Here is a 21,910-nt window from a genome sequence, read left to right as displayed (position 1 = left end):
AGCATTTATATTAAAGTACTTGTAATTATTTCTATAAAACACAGGACAAAAAGCCCTTAGGATAATCTCCCTTTATACATTATTTCTATGAGAAAATGAGCTTCAAATTAAGTTATTTAGTCTACAATGCACATTTCTAGGTGGTACCTTGCTGTAATTAGAAGGTAATCAGTACTATGTCTGAATCTCTCCCATTTAATCTGAAATAATAAATTACACTAAAAAATTTATCTATAAACATTTCTAATATGACCAAGAATCAGGTAAATTCAATTATTACTGCTTTATACATCAGGAAACAGAGTTATGCAGGAAAAGTAAATGCTTTATTCTAGGTTGCCATAGCTGAAAAATATTAAGAAAGTGGTGTTTTTAAACATTCAGAATGCATGGCCAAGATGACTCCTATATGCAATAAATACATTTACATTTCAAAAATCTCCAAAGCAATTTACCACAATTATTATTTTATTATCCAAATAATCTCTCACTACTTGTGGACAAATAAAGTTACAGATAAACTAACATGGTATACAGCATAAATCACAGATGGTGGATTTTCTACATATATGGTTGACCCTTGAACAACACGGGTTTGAACTGCGTGGGTCCACTTACAAGCAGATTTTTTTCAATAAATACTGTAAACATATTTTCTCTTCCTTATGATTTTCTTAACATTTTCTCTTCTCTAGCTTACTGTATTGTAAGAATACAGTAAAATACGTGTTAATTGGCTGTTTATGTTATCGGTAAGGCTTCAGGTCAACAGTAAGCTATTAGTAGTTAAGTTTTGGGGAGTCGACAGTTATATGTGGATTTCAACTGTGTAGGGGTCAGCACCCCAAACCCTGTGTTGTTCAAGGGTCAACTGTATTTGTGAAATCATGATTAATATATACTTTCCTATTTTAGTTGCAGATTAAAAGTCATAAGTCACAAACAACTTTTTTTTAAAGGCATGTGAAACACGGTAACCCTACTCATTTTGTAAAATAAAAAGTTCAGAAGGGAATCTTTCTCAATCCACATGGAACTTCCCATGTGAGAGTTCACAGAGCTTAATAAAATGAACTTCAGCAGCACACACTAGCTGTGTCAGTCAGACAACAAACTATACAGTGTACCTAGTCACAGCATTTATCACTTATTTTTTTCCACGTTAGAATCTGAACCAGATGTCTTCTAAGTTGTTACAACAAGGTTAGGTCTGTTTTGCCTTCGCATTCACCTACAGCTCACTTCCCTCTCCTAAGGCAGGCAAGCCCCCTCTTCCCTCCTTCCCTTTGTATTAAATACATATTGAATACATAGCCTCTTTCATTTCCAAAGACATCCTGGCTCAGTCAAGATCCAGGACAGGGATTTGGAGGCTGCCTGGGAGGAACAAGGCCTGCCTCCAGAGTGGATCAAGTGCCTGGGAACAAACCCAGTGTGGGAGCCAGCAGGAAGGCCTTCTGGGAGAAGATGTGGTAACCAAGAAATGTGGAGACAGACAGGCATGCTAGTTCAGGAACGCCATCAGCATCAGTCACGGAAGGGAGGAAAAAGCCAAGAGTGGTTCTCAACGTTTTGGGTTCCCAACACATTTTCAAAGACTGGAAATTCTGACTTTTCTTAAAGCTGTACGTGCACACGATCGAGGAAAACATCCATTTTCCACATTGAAGAAGAATGAGGGGTGGTTTACGGCCCTAAGTGTTACGAGTGCTGCCAACTGCTCGTTCTGCTCGGCTATCCCGCCGCTCACACAGGTGGCCTCTCAGTCCTGGGGAAGTGCTTTAGAACAGAATGTTTACTGCCAGGCACCAATTTCCACTGTGCCTGCAAGGTGGTTTTGCCACATTCCAGTACACACTTGATCTTTCTTAGGTGCCAGGCTGACGTCTCCTATCTATTACTGTAGGAAACAGTATCCCACCCTTACTCACAGCCCCACTTACAGCATCCAGCAGGGCATGACTAATGAAATGGAGCACAAATAAATACAACACTGTGAGCACAATGTAGGGACCAAGATTTAAGGTACCACAGATATAACAGCTAAAGAAAGGAACAGAGGTACAGCTCATGTTATTAAATCTGGGGACATGGGGTGGCCATCCGTCATCTGGGTCCGCTAAGGTAGGGGGCAGGTAGCATCATGTAAGGGAGGACTTCATTTCCAGGGCACGAGAGCAATTAGGAGATGTCGACAAGAGTAAGACAGGACCTGAAGAATAAAGAGACTGGGGTCCTAAGCATGTTTCTGAGAAAGGAGTTTGGGCAACTGAGGATAAAAAGGCTAACCCAAATTATCAAGACTGAAACACAAACACAAGGTTAATGCTGGACCGATACTAAACGCTGAATTTTAAAATCCTTCTTGCCTGGAGTCAGAATTGGTTCCAGAGACTACTGTGTGGTTAAGTCAGGAGGTAGAAATCAAGGGAGGCAGGGGGAGAGGGGCTGGAATCTGTGAAGGCTGGAATCCAGGCAGAGTCTAAAAGCCCGCTTAACATAAGCAGTGAAGATGACTAATAGTGAAAACTAGACTCAAGAAATCATGAGTCATCCTTAAGGAAAACCAACGTCAGAGTCAATAACTTCTCTGGGAACTTGGAACAACATGTGCTTGAGCAAATATTTGGGAATCTAATATCTTGCACCAACATGGAATCAATCGCTCCTTCATCTTGGAGAGGTGCTCGCTCTTTTCTGTTCTCAGAGTTTTTCAGTTACCAAATGAGGCTAATAATATCTGTTTAGAATATTTTTACCAGTAAAAGACAGCAATGAGAGCTGACCTTTTGGAAAATGAATTATTACAGTTGAACTCCTTACACTGAAGGAAGGTGTCCACACACAGTCCACTGCTTTCATACGCATCAGTAATATCGTCAGTGGACTAAGAACGCTCAGAATGAACGTGATTTGCTTTCACAATCACAACAGGCAAATTAAAATCTGAATTTCTGTAAAGTGAGATATGGGTTAATTTTCTCACACACTCCCTTCCAACTTAAGAAACCATTTGCTAATTTCCTATTCTAGGCAAGGCATTGTGTCAGCTGCTAAAGGGATTACAGAAATAACTAAGATAAAAAAATAATAATATTTGGCTGTAAAGTAAAAATAGAATTAAAAGGTTAAGTATTGTTAGTTTGCTATCTGTGAGAGATGTAATACTTCAAGATTTAATTCAAAATATTTTCCCAGATATTCTTACAGGTAAAATATACTGGATTACTGATAACCACAACAACATGGATGGCTGTCCAAAAATATTATACTAAGTGAAAGCAGCCCAGCAGGCAAAAGACTACGTTCTATATGATTTCATTTATATGAACTTCAAGAACAGGCAAAAACAATTTATGGTAGCAGAAGTCATTTTGTGACATCTGGATCGTGGGGAGAAGGCTCAACTTGAAAGGGCAATGAAATGTCCTCTGTCTTGTTTGTCAAAACTTACCAAACTAAACAGTTAACTGTGTATTTTACTGCCGGTAAAATATGACTTTTAAATGTTAAAAAAAATGCCAAGACTAAATAAACATCACTAAGAATAGAGTGTTCAGATAAAATCAGGGCAAAGTGTTAACAATATACTTGATCTCAAAGGCATTTATAAAGAAAATAGTCCCAATTTGGAAGGAATTCGATATAATGGCTAAAACAATAAGTTAATACTTTAGTCATGTTGCCTGCTAGAGTTCAGTCATGTATGAATGATCCTAACAGAAAAATAACAGGATGTTTTACTAGTAATGAAAACAGAATTTACATCTTGCTGCCCTATCAACTGAAAACAAAACAAGTTTTAATTTGCATCTTCCATATTACTTTATTACCAGGGTACTCTGGCTATTCACAGGGAAGGAATTCTAGAGAGCGATTCTCTAGTACAGCAGTCTCTTCTTATCCACGAGGGATATGCTTTAAGACCCCCCAGTGGATGCCTGAACCTGCAGATAGTACTGAACCCTACATATACTATGGTTTTTCCTCTATATACATACCTATGATAAAGTTTATCAATTAGGCACAGTATGAGATTAACAATTATGAAAAAATCATAAAATTATAACAATATACTGTAATCAAAGTTATGTGAATGTGGTCACCCTCTCTCTCTCTCTCTCTCTCTCTCTCTCTCTCTCATAACGAATCTGATAACTGAGAAGGTTACTAAATGACTAATAGGCAGGATGCACATACAACGTGGATGTGCTGGATAAAGGGGTGATTCATGTCCTGGGCGGGACAGAGTGGGGGCAAGATTTCCTCATGCTACTCAGAATGGTGCACAATTTAAAACTTATGAATTGCTTATTTCTGTAATTTTCCATTTAATATTTCCAGACCGTGGGTTGACCGTAGGTAACTGAAAACGTGGAAAACAAAACTGTGGATAGGGAGGGCTGCTATATTAGGATTTCTCAAAAGGAAGATCCTTAACGGAGCACCTCCGAGTCCCCGTGGGGCCTTTCCACCCTCACACCAATTCTGATTCATGCCTCAGGGGCTTGGTTATGACTTCCAGCCAAAACCAGTCACTTCCAGACAGGACTGAGTCACACCCCTCAGCTAGTATGGCTGGAACACTAGAAGAGAACCAGTTCCTGGCTGAGAATCCAGGAATGGGCTCTCTGCTTGCTCCCTGCCCCCTTCCCAGTTAGGGGAGGACACGGTGACATGCAGGGAACAGGTGTACCTGCTCCAGCTGTTTCCTCCTCCTCCGTCAACTCAAGAAAACTGTACAGACTTGCTTAGGCCCAACCTCTCAGCTCCTTCTCCTTTAACTTAAGGAAGGGAGAAGACTGTGACAAATTGAGCTACAAAGGAAGAGGAAAGGGAACTGGGAGTGACCTAGTAAGTTCTGTTCCTTTCCAACCCAACACTAATATTTTAGTGCATCTACCAAGGAATAAAGGCGCATAGCGCCATAGAGCGACAATGCTACCTGCTCACCTTTGCAAAGTGCATTAATGGCTATAGAAATCAACACAAGCAAAGCGCCCCATGGAGGAGTGCCCCAGTATAACTGGAGTTGGGAGCCTGAAAACATTTGTGGCATTTTATACATTAATCTAAAGCACAACTTGAGCCTTCTTATAGACCTGCTTTTTCAAGAGTCTAAGCCATGTTATTTTTAGAATTATGAAAATAACAGCTGCACTTGTCAGCTATCCCCCAGTGATGGCCCCGCCCCTTGAACTGGCTTTGAATGCACCCAAGTTCTGTTCTCAGCAGTGCTATCCTGGTTCAATCTCTTCCCCCCACACACACAATCTTTAAATATAAGTTGCTGGTCATCTGTAGGCCTGTTTGTCTTCCCTGCCAGCCTGCCTACTTGCTGAGGGCAGAGGCCACGTCTATCTTGTGTACCGCTGAATTTCTAGTGCTGAGCACAACACCTGGTTCAAAGAAGGTGCTGAATAGACACTGGGAAAAGGGATGGATTTCTGCATGCATTTTTTATTTTTCTTTTATCACGTATTAGAATATAAGCTCCACTGAAGATGGGATTCTCTCTATCTGGCTTTATATCCTAAGACCTTAAATAGTACCTGAGCCACAGAAGGTCTGCAGTAAATGCTTACTGAATTAATAAAGATTGTGAGACAAGATCAATCCAGGGCTCTGAGCGAAATTAAATGTCTATGCACATGACTTTTTCAAAGAGCAATAGATCTGACTGATGAAAGCCACTGCGAGCAAATTTCATGGTCAGCTTTCAAAGGGATGCTTCTGCGTGTGCCAAATAAGTTAGTCAAGATTGTGACTGAACGCTTCAAACTAAGTATTTTGGAGTATAAAACAAGCCACTAGCTGCTACAGTGCAGGGAACTGTCACTCTCAGGAAAACCATGATTACCCGTTGCTCAAGAGCCATTTTCTGCATTGCTTACCCTTACAGTGGGTGACAAGGCCTGTTAGAAATGTTCACATCTCCTCTGTCTTGTAAACTACAATGTACTTGTTACAGAAGCATGTACCCAGTGGGTACTAAATACTATTTAAACTTAAACAGAGACAGGAACTATGAGACAGTCTGCCAATCTTCTGAATGGAGGACAGGTTGAAACCCCACGGATGATGAGAACTGTAATTCTAAGTGCAACAACCAAAGACTGGGATTTTGGATTTTATTGAAAAGTCACTTCAATGCAAGGCTTCAATATAAAGCAAATATCTTAAATTCTACTTGATTTGGAGGGATAAAAACAGCCTTCTTCCTTTCATGTTGCTGTCACCTACCCAAATGGAATAGAATGTCTAAATTGTCTTAGGTCTGGTGCAGCCGGAGGGGTCTGGCTGGTTGCCCTTAAGTTTCAACAACTGGACAGAGGCTGAATCATTCCCAACCTTCAAACATACAAAATGAGAAATGCTATTTCATACACCTGTTTTGCAAATTAGGTATAGAATATTTTTATTTTCTCTAAAATAAAAATTCAAAAAAATTCACTAAATTCAAAACAATTCAAACCACAAGGGTAGTGATTTCATGTGTGTTCATGTCTCCAGTTTTATCATTTTGCCCTGTGACACATTCATCTCTTTTAACAGGATTTATTTGACTTAAAACATTTAGATAATATTCAATGAACAAATTTTAGTCTTATGGGCAAATTAAACATTTTAGAATGTTTCCATTTAAAATAACTGACCATTCGAATGACAAGTAAAAACTACATAATTAGAAACTGCATATTTTATTAAAAGTTTACATGGTTAAAAAAATATATCAAGAACACTACTCTTTAGACCTTTTAATATAAGATACTTTTAAAATCTTAAATTTGCTAAATTAATGCTCTTACTTCTTATATATTTTCTTTAGTGTAAAGGCTATCAAAGTATCATTTAAATTTCCTTATAAATCTTGACACTATATTCTCTTACCTTTCTTACAAAAATCGTATATATGCAAAGGGATGGCACAACTCTATTATAAAATGCATCTACTGGAAAATCCAATTTAATTATTGAATTTATATTTCTCCATTTTTTGGTGTTTTATAATGACTGTGACTATTATTTATTGGTCTGTTATGCATTGGGATCTGTCCCTCATCCTTTAATATGTTTATATATTAAACCTGTAACAATCCTATAAAGTATCATTACCCCTTATGTATTATTATCTCTACTACATTTTTCTGATATGGAAACCCAAGGCTCCAAAATTGTAAGAACCTTTCTAACAGTTGATCTACATCCACAGTCCTATCTTTCCAACCATACCACATAGTTCTTCAATAATCAATATCTTTCATTTATTTACTCATTCATTCAACAAGAATCTACTGATCACCTATGTGCCAGGTACTCTGCTGCTCACTGAGGTGACAGTTCTCCTCAAGATGCTCATAGTTTAATGAAAACAACAAAAAGTGACAATGAGCTGTATAAATGAAAGATATAACCTTGGAAGAAAGATAAAATCTCTAACAAAAAACAAAAGAGGTAAGTCTGGGTTAAGATACAGCTAAAAAAGCTAGCTACCCATGATATTAATATTAGCTCATAATTATGGAGAACTTTTAGTGTATCAGGCACCACAATTCTGCAAAGTAAGATTTTTTTTTAAATTACATCATTTTTGATACAATCACCCTTCAAGTAGGTCCTAAATATTAGCTCCATTGTACAGAGAAGGGGAAAGATATGTTCGTCACTCAAGGTCACGCAGCTAGTGAACGTCTGCGCTAGAATTTTAACTCACATCTGTACATATCCAACATCTAAGTAGTGGTGGTCTCTATTTCTGTGCAGAACCTGGCGAAGTGTCTAATGAAAATACTAGGACAGAGGAAGTATCAACAACTCTGAGAAGAAACTGAGAAAACAAGAAAAGGAGCTGATGTGGGCTACACAGAAAGGCCTACAGGCCAGCAGAAGGGTCCCTTTTCTCTCTCCCCACAGTGAGCCCAGTACAACAGGATGCTAGTCCACATCCTTGGCTGAGCTCAGGTAAGGCTATCTAGAACACATGGTGGAAATTATCTTTCAACACAGGGAGGAGTCTTCCTGTTTTTTTAATCTCCAATGTAAGTACCTCTAATCAAATTCAGGTTTTCACTTGCAAACCTAAACTTCAAGAAAAGGTCACTGTCACCTGATCTCTAACACCTACACTTATCCAGGGCTCTGGAGGAGGGGGAACGTGGATCCCCTCTGGGAGAGGAACAAAGGACCTAGTCTCCCCCCCCCTTCACCCCTCCAGACCCAAGTGGATGCAGATTCCCTGGGCATCCCCACGGCCCTGCGAGAGCGGGGCTTGGGGGTGCAGGAATGACAAGGTGGATGAGAAGGTCCTCTCTCAGACACCCAAGATAATCTCCAATTCTGAGGACATTTAAGAGAATGAGGGGCCCAAAGTGATGCTGACTGCAAACAGAATTGTCAAAAGCTGGGAAGGGAGTGGTGGCAGGAAGGGTGTCAAAGTCAAACAGGTTTCTAACATCAGGTCAGTGATCACTCTCCTCCCGGGTGGGGTGGCGTGACTGCCTCCCTCCCCGGAATGGTGCACTCTCTAAATGATCCCCCACATTTCCACAATTCAGTAGGAACAATGGGATCATGTAGAACCCTGGGCACTGAGAATCTCATGGTTCATCCATCTCTCCTCTGATAGTCTAAAGGCTCAATTTGTAATAGAAGCTACTCACCTCTGATGTAACTGTCTCCTTCCTCACTTCTTGTGCATAGAATGCCATGGTGATACACGGGGGCACACATGCTTTAGTTAGAACGGCCAGGCAGCAATTGGGAGAATGGGACAGGGCACAGGTACCACTGATGGAACTACAATCCCTATATTCATGAGCCATTTATTGGGAGATAACTAAGTGTCAGGCCCTAGGACCTCTTGCTAAGGTTCCCTAAAAGTGATCCCCCGCATCCCCCAAAATAGGTTTCCTGGAATTTGTAGAATTCAGTCAGTCTGTCTGAAGTTGTGAGAGTATAGGAACAATGCACACACACAGCAGTTATCTCTTCGCAGAAATGACATGCTATTCTTCAACTCCTTTATCTTTAAATACATGTGTCTGCGGCATAGCCACTGTCGTGATCATCCTTAACCTGATAGTTACTGCACACATAGCGTGACACAGAGCAACACCAGACAGCAGGGGAAGGACACAGAGCTCTCTGAGGTTAAGAGTAGCAGTTCCATGACTGTTTTTAAATACAAGAATTCATTATGATGGTGATATTGTAATTGCCACTCGTGAAGTGGAGTGTAAGTGAAAAGGTTCCACGCAAGCAATGTGCATCTTAACTTGCATCCCCGTAACAATGCCACAGGGGTGAAGAAAGAGGCTCAGAAAAACCAACAAATGTGTCCCAGGTGATAGACTCTAGGTGACAAAGCCAACTGAAAGCTCCTGTCTTCTGACTCCAAAATGGTCCTTTTCCCTCCTCTCAGCTCTGCATCACCCATGCTGTCTTCCTTTTAATTTTTTTCTGTCCTCTTAGAGATTAACTTTCGCCAAAGAAACCAAGAAACTCTGTTTAAAATCTCCTACTTTCCCTAAGCAGCATCTAAGATCAATGAATTTATACTCTATTTCTTTACTATTTGTATCACTTAGAAACAGTGGTGGGTTTTGTTTGTTCGTTTTTTTGTTTGTTTTTGTTTTTGAGAAAGAGTATCATGTTTTACACAAATTAAGCATTCAGGGATTGTTTAATAAGTAACAGAAAAATAAAATAACAAACAAATGCAAGTGTTTCTAACTATAATGTAAATAACAAAACATTTTAAATAATGTTAAAGGTTTGAGTTTTATATGTGGAAAGGGTATATTTGTTTAGAATTTAGTGGGGGATAATTTTTCTTAAAAACAGCACAAATTAGGGTGGGAGGGGACATGCTTAAGGTGTGTCTCTTTGCTGCCACCAGAAAAATTTAGCCATCATTGTGTCTGTGCAAAGCAAAGATTGTTTTTCAAATATCTGGATAGACTGTCTGGAGAAATCATAACAAATACAATTATGTAAACACAATCTTAGTTTATATAAAACAAGCTTTATAAACAAACCTATAATTTGTATAATTATATTTTGTGGAAGAGCGTCTATTTACATGACTATGACCTGCGGCTAAAGTTCTGCCAAAGTTAAAATAAAAATTATAGAAAAGAGAATTTTAAAGACCAATATCCTTTTTTTTCCCAATTTCAAATATTTGTATTTTAAAATAATGTGGGAAATAGCAGAGTTTCAATGTCCTAGACTGAAAACATTAAATATAAAAGCAACATCTGGACTTCATAAAAGAATATACTTTCTTTCATTTGTATTTTTGGCTGCTGAATAACTTACTGCAGCAAGTTCTTTCAATTAATATTCAGACATGTAGCCAGGGCAGTAATAAACACCATGGCAGAGAAAGTTGCTTATTAACCCTTCAACTTGTCTTCTATGCAAACGTTCCATCTGATGCTTTGGCTGAATAGTATTTGAATTTCTCTTTGGTACCCATCCAAAATATTTTATTGTTGACTTTGTCAACTAGTATTCTTTGAAATGGTTGCTTCTTAGGATGGGTGCTAATTAATTTTACTTACAGTATTAAAAAGCAAGACAAAACTAAAGAAAAAGCAATAATAGTAATGATAATGACTCAAGACAATCACTTTATTGTGTTAAATTCTCACAGTCTCTATCCTTACAAATGAGTTACCAACTAGTCAAGAAGTACAATTCCCTGGTTGAAGGCAATTGGGAATAATGTTTTTCTGTTCTAAAACCAGTGATTTTTACACAGCCCCAGCCCCAAATGCATTACATCACAAGGAGATCAAGCAGCGTAAATCATATGGCATGCAAAGCTTCCATTACAATTTAAAAAACAGTTCCTGGGCTGGCCGAGTGGCACGTTGGTTAGGAGCTGGCTTGGGACGCCAGAGGGTCCTGGTTCGGATCCCACATATGGGGCCAGTGACACTGCCCTCCACAGCTAAGATGCTGAACAACAGCTCGACCTGGAGCTGGGCTGCCATGAGTAGCTGGCGACAGCATAGGCTGCAGCCCCTGCTGCAGTGGGTTGCCATGGGCTACCGTGTGTAGCCAGCAGCCGCAGTGAGCGGCCGTCCAGAAGCCGGCGACTGATCTGCCTCGCCCGGGAAGAGCACAATGATGGTGCCAACTTGGGCCAGTGAAGCAACGTCCTCCACAACTAGACTGAAGAACAAAAGGACAGCAACTTGTCTGTTCCCCTTCCCCCAATTCCCCAGTGCTGTTCCCATCCCCCAATTCCCCAATAAAAATCTTTAAAAATAAATAAATAAATAAAAAACAGTTCCTTAACAAATGCTTGTTTAGTATCTACTATGTAAAAAGCATTACGATTCGCAGGCTGTGGGGTACAAAGGTCAATATATTTTAAACCTTTTGTTATTTTCCATTTCAAATCCACAGTCGCGATTTATGTTCCACATTCCCACTCTCAGGTCAAATAATTGCTTTCCAAAAGGTTCCCCAGTCTACTCTTATAATCCTCATTGTTCTTTGGATCTGACACAAATTCAGCTCTAAAAAAAGAAGGAGTAAGACAGTGCTTAGTGACCCTTCCAGACTATAAGCTTTTTGTTAAGATAGCTAAAATACAAAACACAATTGGTAAGTATGATAACAGAAGAAAACCTAAAATATTAGCTAGAGTGGAAACTTTTATTAAAATATAATCATTTTAATCTAACCTACAAATACCACTTTGAGAGTTCAAGGCCATCATTGAACTTAAAGCTGGACTGTGCAATTCTTAATAATATATTATAATCTCCCCTCAAGAACTTCAAAATTTAAACAGTATCTCTGATGTAAATCTTCACAGGAGCTTGTGGTCTGAATTTCTTGGTTCCTAAAAGGAAAAAAAGGCAGAGCAATCAACCTACATTGACTACTGCAACCACTAGAGAAAAAAAAGGCGGGGGTCGAGGCGGGGGAAGGGGATATGTGGAACTCCTTTACTGTTTTAGAGCTGAGTTTGTATCAGATTCAGAGAACGATGAGAATTATAAGAGGAGATCGGGGAACCTTTTGGAAAGCAATTATTTGACCTGAGAGTGAGAACGTGGAAGATAAATCGTGGCTGTGGATTTGAAACAGAAAATAACAAAAGTTTAAGAAAAAGGGCAAAACTGACTATGCTCAGAGAGTAACACTTTAAAGACAATTTGCTTTGTTTTGTTTTTCAGCTGTCATCCGCCTGATAGAGAATACACATACACACACAGAGAGGGTGCCAAAAAAAAATGTATACACATTTTAAGAAAGAAAAAAACTATTAAAATTGCAATACTCAATATATACCGATAACAAAAGATGAATACAAGTCATGTTTGACTTCTGCAATCACAAGAAGTGCTCAAAGTGGTTCCCATCAGCATCCAGGCACTTCTGATTGCAGTGTACTACTGCTTGAGAAATGTTGACTAAAGTGTTAACATCGCTTAAAATGTGTATACATTTTTTTGACACCCTCTGTATGGGGGTGTGTGAAGGCGTGCATATATATATATATATATATATATATATATGGTATATACACACATACATATATGTATATATATGCTATGGCAGGGGAATATATGCATATGTACATATATGTATACATGTGTATACACACACAATGTATATATTCCCCTTGCCATAGCAAATAAGGCAAGGGCAGCATCAAGGTTTATTCGTTGAGAAATCATGACACATTTAGGAACGCTCAGTGCAGCCCCTTGTCCTCGCCACATTCCCTCACCATCTCAGCCTTTCCTGGGCTGGCTCAGGATCTGCCTCTGTAAAGCTATCTTGGGTTCTCTGAAGCAAGATTACATGCTTTCTCCTTGGTACCATGGCTGACCCTGGTACACATCTTGATTACAGCACTAATCACAGATTACTGCAATTATCTATTCACATGTCTGCCTCCTTCCTAGATGGTGCTGGACTGGAGGTCAGAGACTCAGGAAACTTGCTGAGTGCCTAGTAAATTATGTACAATCAACACTTTTATAACAGATGACTGAGGGAATCTCAAGTGCCATAAAAGAATTCTACTAGGGCCATAAAGCCACTTAGCATTATGTTAATCAAATTATTTAAAAAGAGTAATTCTTTTATTCATTCTTTCAAGCACCACTCAAGGCACAAGGGACATAGCTTAGAACTCAAAGCACACAAGGCACTTGCCATCCGGGAGCTTACATTTTAGAGGACAGTGAGGAAGAGCGGATTTTCTTTAAATTATAGCAATGGAATGTCTACAACATTTGGGATATTTTGCATGATCTCTAGAAAACCCAAAATTTGGGACTTAGTCCCAGTCCCCCCAAAAGCTACACTCCAGTTGTGGGGTTAGTTAGTGCAAAGATAATGAACAAAGACAAAATACAAAGTGAATGCTACCTGTGTAGAACATAAAAATAAAGGGTGTGAGAATTCATTACTGGTAATAGCTTTCTGGGTGTGTGACATGCTGGAAAGGAACGGGAAAAGGGGAAGTGAGTCTGGTATTGCCAGGAAGGGGAATGGGTTGACCCAAAGCAGAGGAGAAAAGCATAAGACTTGTGGGAAGAATAGAAAATTTTCCCCTCCTGCATACCTCATCTCCTCCTGCCACCACTTTCCACCTCATCACTCAGCTCAAGTCTGACTCCTCTCCACGCGCTGGACGCAGTTTCTGAGACTTTACAGATGCCACCTCTTTCATACGCTCCGACTCTCTTGTCTCTGTTTCCTTGGCCACTGGCAGGCATTTCTGAACCTGACTACCGGAAAAGCTTCTCTACCATCTCCCCTCTCCAACCCATTTTCCAACATGTTGTCAGGGATAACTTTCCAAAAGCAAATTTGACCCTATCACTCCTTTCCTTGAAATCTTTCAGGAACTCCAAATCACGTCCACAGTAAAATCCTTAAAACACGCCGGAGGATTCTTCACAGTGCAACCCCTCCCTCCCACCACAGGCAACTACATGGAACTCCAGAGCCTCCTTCTAATCTCTATGCCACTGTGCCTGCCTGGTCCTTCAACAGCTGGCCCAATAATCCTGCGCAGCTGTCTCCCATTCTCCTCCCACAGTTGTATACACCTCAATAATGCCACTGCGAATGTCTGGTTCCATGGACCCCCCCTCTCCATGACCAAACGGTGCATCTTACTCATTTCTAGTCTCCCAATACCCAGCCCAGCACCTAATCCTGCACACAGCATAGCAGCTTTGCTCAACTAATGTTAATAGAGCAAAACTGGGGCTAGGACCAGATTTGCAGGTGATTAAACATGAAGTAGGTAGTGAAGGGGATAGAGATTGTGTGGGAAATCAGTGAAAAATGGGCCAATAAAAACAACTGAGGGGTACAGCTGGACCATTATCTCTCAGAGGTAATGGGCCTCTGCCCACCCAACACCCGCCCCAATGACATGACCATTAGCGGTGGGGATCAGAGAGTCAATTCTACCATAAACAGAGTGGGAACCCAAAGCAACTAACCATCTAAACCAAAAAACAATTTGCTTGAACTACCTGACTTGTGTCTGTAACTCCCTTGTTTTTTTAAGAACACTTTTCCTCCCTCAGTAAAGTCTGAATCATAGTAATGCAAGAAACAAAATAAAACAACATACTAAATATAATGGCTACATTCTGGCTATAAAAGATGTTTCTATCACTTTCTTCAACAGCAGGAAGAGATGTTGAATTCAACTCACTGATTAATTGGGGGCTGGGGAAGGGTGGGGTGTGTGTTCCTGGAAGCAAGGCCACCAAGGACCCTCTTCCACACTTCAGGCACACAGAACCTGCCTCGACATGTGATCTCCACCAGCACCTGTGCAGTAGGGCTGCAAGCCAAATATTTCCTGCCATTACTGCCTCGATGGTACATCAGCAGTAGGTTGCTGAAGCTGGAGAAAATAACTGGCCTTCTACAAAAATGCCCTCATGCCAATAGGCTGCCTCATTTACAAACTTTGGAAACAATTTCTGGTGGCCATGAGGTAAGCAAATATGGAAAAGCCACCCATGGTGAGATGTGCCGCCTTTGATTCTCTAGGTCAGTTCATTGCAAACAAGGAGGCAATCAATCCTTATGCTGAAAGTGCTAAACAGTTCTCCAAAAAATAAGCAGAACCCATTGGTGGTGGTGGTGGTGATGGAGGGGTCGGGGAGGAGGAAAAGAAAACCCAAATCCCAGTCTACGAGGGGGCACACTTCCATATATGTATGTAAAACATCGATATATCAGGGACCACATCTAGTTTAAAAAGTTTTTCTTTTTGTCTTTTGCTAATTAACTGATGATAGATGTTTTACCCAGGAACTTATGTCAAAATTGCTCTCCTGCTCTGAACTATAAAGTTAATATTTATAGAGAGATCATAGAAATCTTCAGTACCTGAGTGGGGTTTAAATGATTTCAGAACTATAAGTCGTGACAATCAAGTACTATGAGAAATGTTAGTCAACAGTGTTAACGCAGTCCTGCATTACAAAACTGAAAGCAAAGGTTAAAATTATAATCATTTCACCAGAGTCTCCTCTCCCATAGTTGGAGATTATAATTTTTTTTCATAAAAGGTTACTTCTGGTAACCTTTTAAAAGGCTTATTATTTTACAACGGCAAACACTTTCCATTAGCATGGTAAATATTCTCTTGATATAAAAATCACTGCAACCCTCATTAAATGTATATAACCACCAAAAATTGCTGAGACATATTTAAATATGTGTTGCCTGACATAAAATATGCTGAATTGAGCGCATACACACACTAAAGTATTCATATCAGTAGTCTATGGAGGGTGGATAAAGCAGGGGTAGAGATGTTTACTTTTTCTTAAATATATCTACACTATTTGACATAGATTACACCTGTAACTAAAAATAAAAAGAACCTATTGCCACTTTAATTTCCATTTTGGTTTTTACCCTTATTTATTTACCATACTCAGTAAAACAGTGACTCTCACCATAACAGATAAGAGTATTTTTCTATGAAACAGACTGCTAATCTTATCACACTTTTTAAAGTTTGCGCCTATGGTTTATATTTTTATGTAATCACAATTTGCTACTAACGCCTGCCAAATACTATTGGGTTGTCGGAAAAGTCATGATACATTTTTGTAATGAAAAACATAGAAAAAATACATCATGACTTTTCCAACAACCCAATAGTAGCAGTATACATGATCTGACAGCTGGAGTCACCAGGTGGAAAGTGTATTAATCTGTGCAGGTCTTAAAGTCAGAAAACCTGAATTTGAACCTTAAGTAGCTGTGCACAAAGCTAGGCAAACCAACCTGTGAGCTTCAGTTTTCTCTCCTATAAAAAATAATACTCTTTGCTTCCTCCATAAGAACGGATACCTAATAAATTGTTCTCAAATGACAAGTAAAGCTAAACCATGGAGTATAACCCCCTGTATTCAATTCGTCCCTGGTCAAAAAGGAAGTTATCAAATCTTCTGAATTTAAATGAGCAGTGACTACAATAGCCGAGATATAAAAACTTAATTGACTGACTACGGATGAATGGATAGAGAAGATATGGTACGTACAAGTATACACGTATACACACACACACACACACACACACACACATACACGAATAAGTATTCAGCCTTGAGAAAGAAGGAAAGCCTGTCATTTGTGACACCATGGATGGAACTTGAGGGCATTATACTGAGAGAAATAAACCAAACAGAGAAAGACAAATACTGTGTGATATCACTTATATATGAAATCTAAAAGAGCTGAACTCATAGAAAGAGAATGAGGAGGGGGAATTGGGAGATGTTGGTCAAAGGGTACAAACTTCCAGTTGTAAGATGAATAAATTCTGGGGAGCTAATGTACAGCATGGTGACTACAGTTAACATTGTGTCATAGGTGTATACTTTACAGTTGCTAAGAGAGTAGATCTTAAATGTTCTCACCACAAAAATGAAGTGGTAATTACCTGATGTGATGGAGGTGTTAGATAAGGATACGGTGGTAATCAGTTTGCAATATAGTATAAATGTATCAAATCCACACGGTGTACACCTCAAACTTATACAATGTTATATGTCAATGACCTCAGTAAAGATGGAAAAACTAACTAAATAAATAAGCTGTGCCTAGGATGTGAAAGGAAGAAAAACCACACCTAACTCCTAAAATTAGGTTACTTCTCAAGTTATTAGAGAATAGAGCTTTAGGACATGACAGGAACTGTTATGTTTTCGTGATCTGGCATCCAGGCAACTGAGGCGGAGTCTACTGAACAGACCAGCGCGGTAACTTAATTGCCAGTCTTCTGGAGGGACCCCATGTGTCGTTATTCCCTGACAGCGTTCTATCAGGGGCCTGATTAGCTCCATAAGGCTCCAGCGGCTTTCCCCTTCCTCACTTCCTCACCACTTGTTTGCTTTTTCACTCTTCAACAGCTCTCCCTCCGTTCTGTTTACAACTTTTATGCACTTTAAACTCTAATTAGGAATGGGGAACGCCGGGCTTGCCCCTTCCCCCCAGTTCCAGGGGCCTCTGGACGAGTAGGAAATGCCTGCGGTCCACCCTACATAAGAGCTTCTGCCTCGGACCACTTCCCCTGCGGGCTCTGCGGATGAAACAGGGCCGCCAGCCCACGCCCACAAATCTGTTCCCGAGGCCGCCCCACACGGCCCCCATCCTCCCTCCCAGGGCCGTGCATTCACTTTAACCTAATGGGCTTCAGGTGGGTCACACCCCCGCTCTCCAAACCCGGGCCGGCTCCCCTAACCCCGCCTACGGGGCTCGTCACCGACCCGGACTATCCGGATTCCCCTGCGCTAGTTCGAAGCGGACGAAATGACCCAAAATGTGTTGTTTCTGAGTCCAGACTTCCGCAGGCAGAGGCGTCCCCGTGTCTCCCGTGACTGTTCAGGGGCTGCGTCCCTTCCCCAAACCAGAAACTGCTGCCCAGGCCCTGCGTGCCCCGCGCCTCCCACGCCGGCCGCCGCCAGCGGAGCCCGGAGTCTACCCGGGTCCTCCGCGCGAGGCGGCCGCATTGCGGCCCCGGGACGGCGGCGCGGACTTCCTTCCCCCGCCCCGGGCGCCCGCCCGCGCTCCTCGGAGCTGCCGAGGGTCCCCGGGAAGCAAACCTTCCCCGCGGGGGGGGGGGGGTGCAGCGCCCACGCACACTCCCCAGCTTCCTCCCGCGTGGGCGCGGGCTTTCGGGTGCGGACGCGGGTACCCCGCGCCGGTGCACTCCGCGGAACCCCTTGCTCACCGATATCTCCATCCTCGTCGTCCTCCTCCTCCTGCTCCATTTCTAACAAAACGTCCCTGTTCATCATTTGCATGACTCCCCAGAAGGCGGCTCCGAACTTGGCGCGAAGTTGGGGTTCCTGGGTTCCGGAACGACGCGGCTCTCGCGGGCCCAGCGCCTGGGCAGGGACCGCGGGGCGCGTCTCGCTCCCGACTCAGGGTCCGCTGCGCCCAGCCCGCGCCCCGGGATGCCGAGCCGAGGCGGCCGCCGACCCGATCCCAGCGCCCGAGGCTACCACTCGCCACCCGCGAGGGGCCAGGCCACTGAGCATGCCCAGTGCGAGGCGCGGCTGACTGCGGAATGATTGAACTTCCCCCGCTTTATTAAGAGCCCAGAAGGAAGTCGGGAGACCAGAGCGGGTGTTGGCGCCCGCGTTTCTGCACGCAAGTGACCTCGCAGAAGGGGGAGGCGAGAACACGCGAGGGTGGGAGTGAACGCGGCTCCCCCAGACGTTGCCCCCAGACGAGGCAGCTTTCTGTACTAAGGTCATATATGGGCATGTCGTGTAGCTTGCTTTCTTCGACATCTGTTACTGGACAGAGGAAAAGGCTGCTGCAGCTCATGCTAAGAACCCTGAAGGCGAGCCCGTTTGAACGGTGCTTAAAGGCGACGTGGGGCCGATGGAGGATCTTAAAGTATCAAGTACGTTGACTCCAACGTGGGGGGACATGTATTCTGTAGGAGGAAGGGGAGAAGGAGATTACAGAGAAAAGAGGCAAAACTCGTAGATCCTAAGCAACAAAAGGGGGAAAAAAAAAGGACAAAGGAAACTAGACCTAAAGAAACACGTTCACAAAAAGCAAGAGGATTTCCGCATTAAGTGAGGTTTAGAAGGAGAGAGAAGCGCCCCCTACCCCCTCCCGCGGAGCACCACAGGGAGTGGTCGAAGAGGATCAGCCCATTTGGATCTTGAAAAGCTTAGTCCTACGTGTCAAAAAGGCAAAAAGAGCTGAAGACTTCCACTGTGGTTAGATGTAAACTCTACTCTAAAGCGGTGTGAAACACTGTAAAACCTGAGCAAACAAAGCACTGGAAGAAAATTGAGACACAGAGTAAAAGAATGCATTCCTGGAGACCAAAAGGGACAATGGGACAAATCCAAAGGGATTTCTACAATACTTGGAACACACACATGGGGTAGTTTGAAATTCAGGTTCCTACGATCATGAGTCTGCAGAACTTTTTTTCAAAGAAGTTGGTGAATTCAGATGGGTCAGTTTTGACGTCTCAAAAGTGCTAGAGGTGTATGTGAAATCCTTGTTATTTTCGTTGTCTCTGCAACGCTTCTCGTGGAAACTTTTTATACATTTTTCCCCCACTGGATGTACCAAAATTATTGATAATTATAACTATTATGATAACACAAAAGCTACTGTGCATTTTATTCCTCCATACACATATTTTTGATGTTTTTATGTAGGAAAGAAATAAAACATTGAGACTAATCATAAGTGGGGAAACAGCCATGAATATGCATTATATGCATGAAAAAATTACTTTTAAGAAAATATTAAGGGAACATTGTATTTGCTTCTTAAGGAACCTTTTTGAATAAAGAGAATTGTTTTTACTATAAAGAGAAAACATGGGGGGGGGCAGGCATGCTCTTAATAAGGTTGCTGGTTCGACTCCTGCATGGGATGGTGGGCTGCGCCCCCCCACCACCACCACCCCCAACTAGAGTGAGAACAGCGACTGGACATGGAGCTGAGCTGCTAAGATTAAGTTGGAGCTGATGGGTCCTGGAAAAAACACATTGTTCCCCGGAAAAACACATTGTTCCCCAATAAAGTTTAAAAATATATAAATGTAAAGAGAAAACAATACAGTACTCTGAAGATGTGTGGTGGGAGAAAAGATGGAAGAATACAGAAGAAAAAAATGAGGAGGAGAAAAAATTTTTTTAGTGAACTCTTTCCCCGAGAGCTCATGGGAACTACTAAAATAGAAACTCGAAATTCCAGAGGTATTTTGGCTACATGATCAGTTTTCACAAATTTCATTTAACAAGTGTGTATACAGAGCTTTTTATGTGCTAGGCACAGTTCTAAATGTTTTATGTTCAGTCACTTAATTTTCATAACAATCCTAGGAGTTGCTACCTCTCTTTTACTCAGGCACAAGGCAATTGAGTAACTTGTTCAAAATCACATAAAGAGTAAATGGCAAGGCTGGGATTCAAACCCAAGCAGCTTATTTCAGAATCTGTGCTCTTAGCCACTTTATAAACCATCTCCAGAGACATTGCTGAATCCATTCAAACAAACAAACAAACAAAAAAACACTTTTTTCCTCCCCCACAGTTCTAACCTCTCAAAGCCTCATCAACTCCCTGCCACAGTTCTCTCACCAAATGGTCTGGTTTTTATGGCCTAAGACTTCACTGGAAGTTAATTTGTAGTTAGAAAAATCTTGTGGTTGATTTTGCAACAGGTTTCAATGAGTCATTTGAAATTCTTCACAGATTTTCGAGTTTACGTTTTTCTTGCTTGATAAATGTAGAGAGACGTTGCTGGCCTTACATGTAAAGGTGACTGTGGCTGGAAGGGAAATGAATTATTCACTTCAATTAGCTGTGAGTCTATTATTAGTAAACTCCATTATTTCGTTTAATCCATTTTATTTCTTGCAGCTTCTCTCATGCATTTTTTTTTCAACTGAGTGATATATGCTTCAAAAATAATCAAGGTAATAGGCCTATGTAAGAACCACACCTATGACCTTGAAAAATTATCATTTATATCATGAATAGTTTGTGAAATAAAATGTGCCTAACAATATGTGGCCAGGTTATTGGCTTTGCAAGGCTTTTCCAAGTCAGAGATCATAGAGCCCGTATTTTCTCCTTTGGTCTTCTGATTAGTTACAACCTTTGGCCACAGAATGCTCTTTCTCTGCCTATCCCTTAATCTTGGTGCTTCTCTGGTTTGGTCCTGGGGCCTCTTTTCTTCTCATCTCCCTACTGAACTCATTCAGTTTTATAACTTTATTATCTATTCATATTGCAAGCAGGGCAGGTTTCATGGGCATACAAACAGTTCATTCACAGAGGGTCCTGCACGCAGCAGGGCTTAATGCTTGGGGTCTTAATGCTCTATGGTTGCTGGCATAAAATTCTTAGTAATGTTATCTTTGAATTTTTGATTTGTAAGTGAAGTTCAAAGAAACAATGGAGCATGCTAGAGTTCACATGCAGTCCTGCCTCCCTGGGATAGGTTCTCATTGCCAGCTCCCCCCATTCCCTGGCACCTCAGCCTTGCCCTCCCACCTCTTTGCCCCACTCAGGACCAGGACCACCAGGACCGGAGGGACCTGGGCAAGTGCACAGGGAAGGTCAGGGTCATGTGTATGCACCCATGATATCTGAGGGTGGAGCATGCTGGCAGCTGTCCCTGCCCTGGACTGGCATTGTGCCTAACAACATGTGAATAGGTTTGGATTTGCAAAACTTTTCTAAGTCATAGATGTAGAGCAAGTATTTGCTCCTTCAGAGCAATCAGTGGGTGACTCTGGGGATGAGCCCCCTGCCCATCCCCTATTCAAGTGCATCCTGGCAGGGAAGTTGCAATCTCTTGGAGGTCATCCTTCAACTGTAATTTGGAGCACAGAGTCCATAGGAAG

At 41.5% G+C, this 21,910-nt stretch overlaps 1 protein-coding gene across 1 annotated transcript in view; it reads right to left on the bottom strand.

The window, feature by feature from the left end:
- Positions 1–19,590, bottom strand: part of ANO6 (anoctamin 6) — a 194,864-nt gene extending 175,274 nt beyond the window's left edge. Inside the window, exon 1 of the mRNA XM_019653066.1 lies at positions 18,251–19,590. Coding sequence (XP_019508611.1) covers positions 18,251–18,323 — 73 coding nt within the window. The 5' untranslated portion in view covers positions 18,324–19,590. The remainder of the gene's footprint in view (positions 1–18,250) is intronic.
- Between the last annotated feature and the right edge of the window lie 2,320 nt (positions 19,591–21,910).

This window comes from Hipposideros armiger, unplaced genomic scaffold, assembly GCF_001890085.2.
Source record: "Hipposideros armiger isolate ML-2016 unplaced genomic scaffold, ASM189008v1 scaffold_194, whole genome shotgun sequence".
In the NCBI taxonomy this organism is placed as follows: domain Eukaryota; kingdom Metazoa; phylum Chordata; class Mammalia; order Chiroptera; family Hipposideridae; genus Hipposideros; species Hipposideros armiger.
This window is presented reverse-complemented; position numbering and strand designations above follow the sequence as displayed.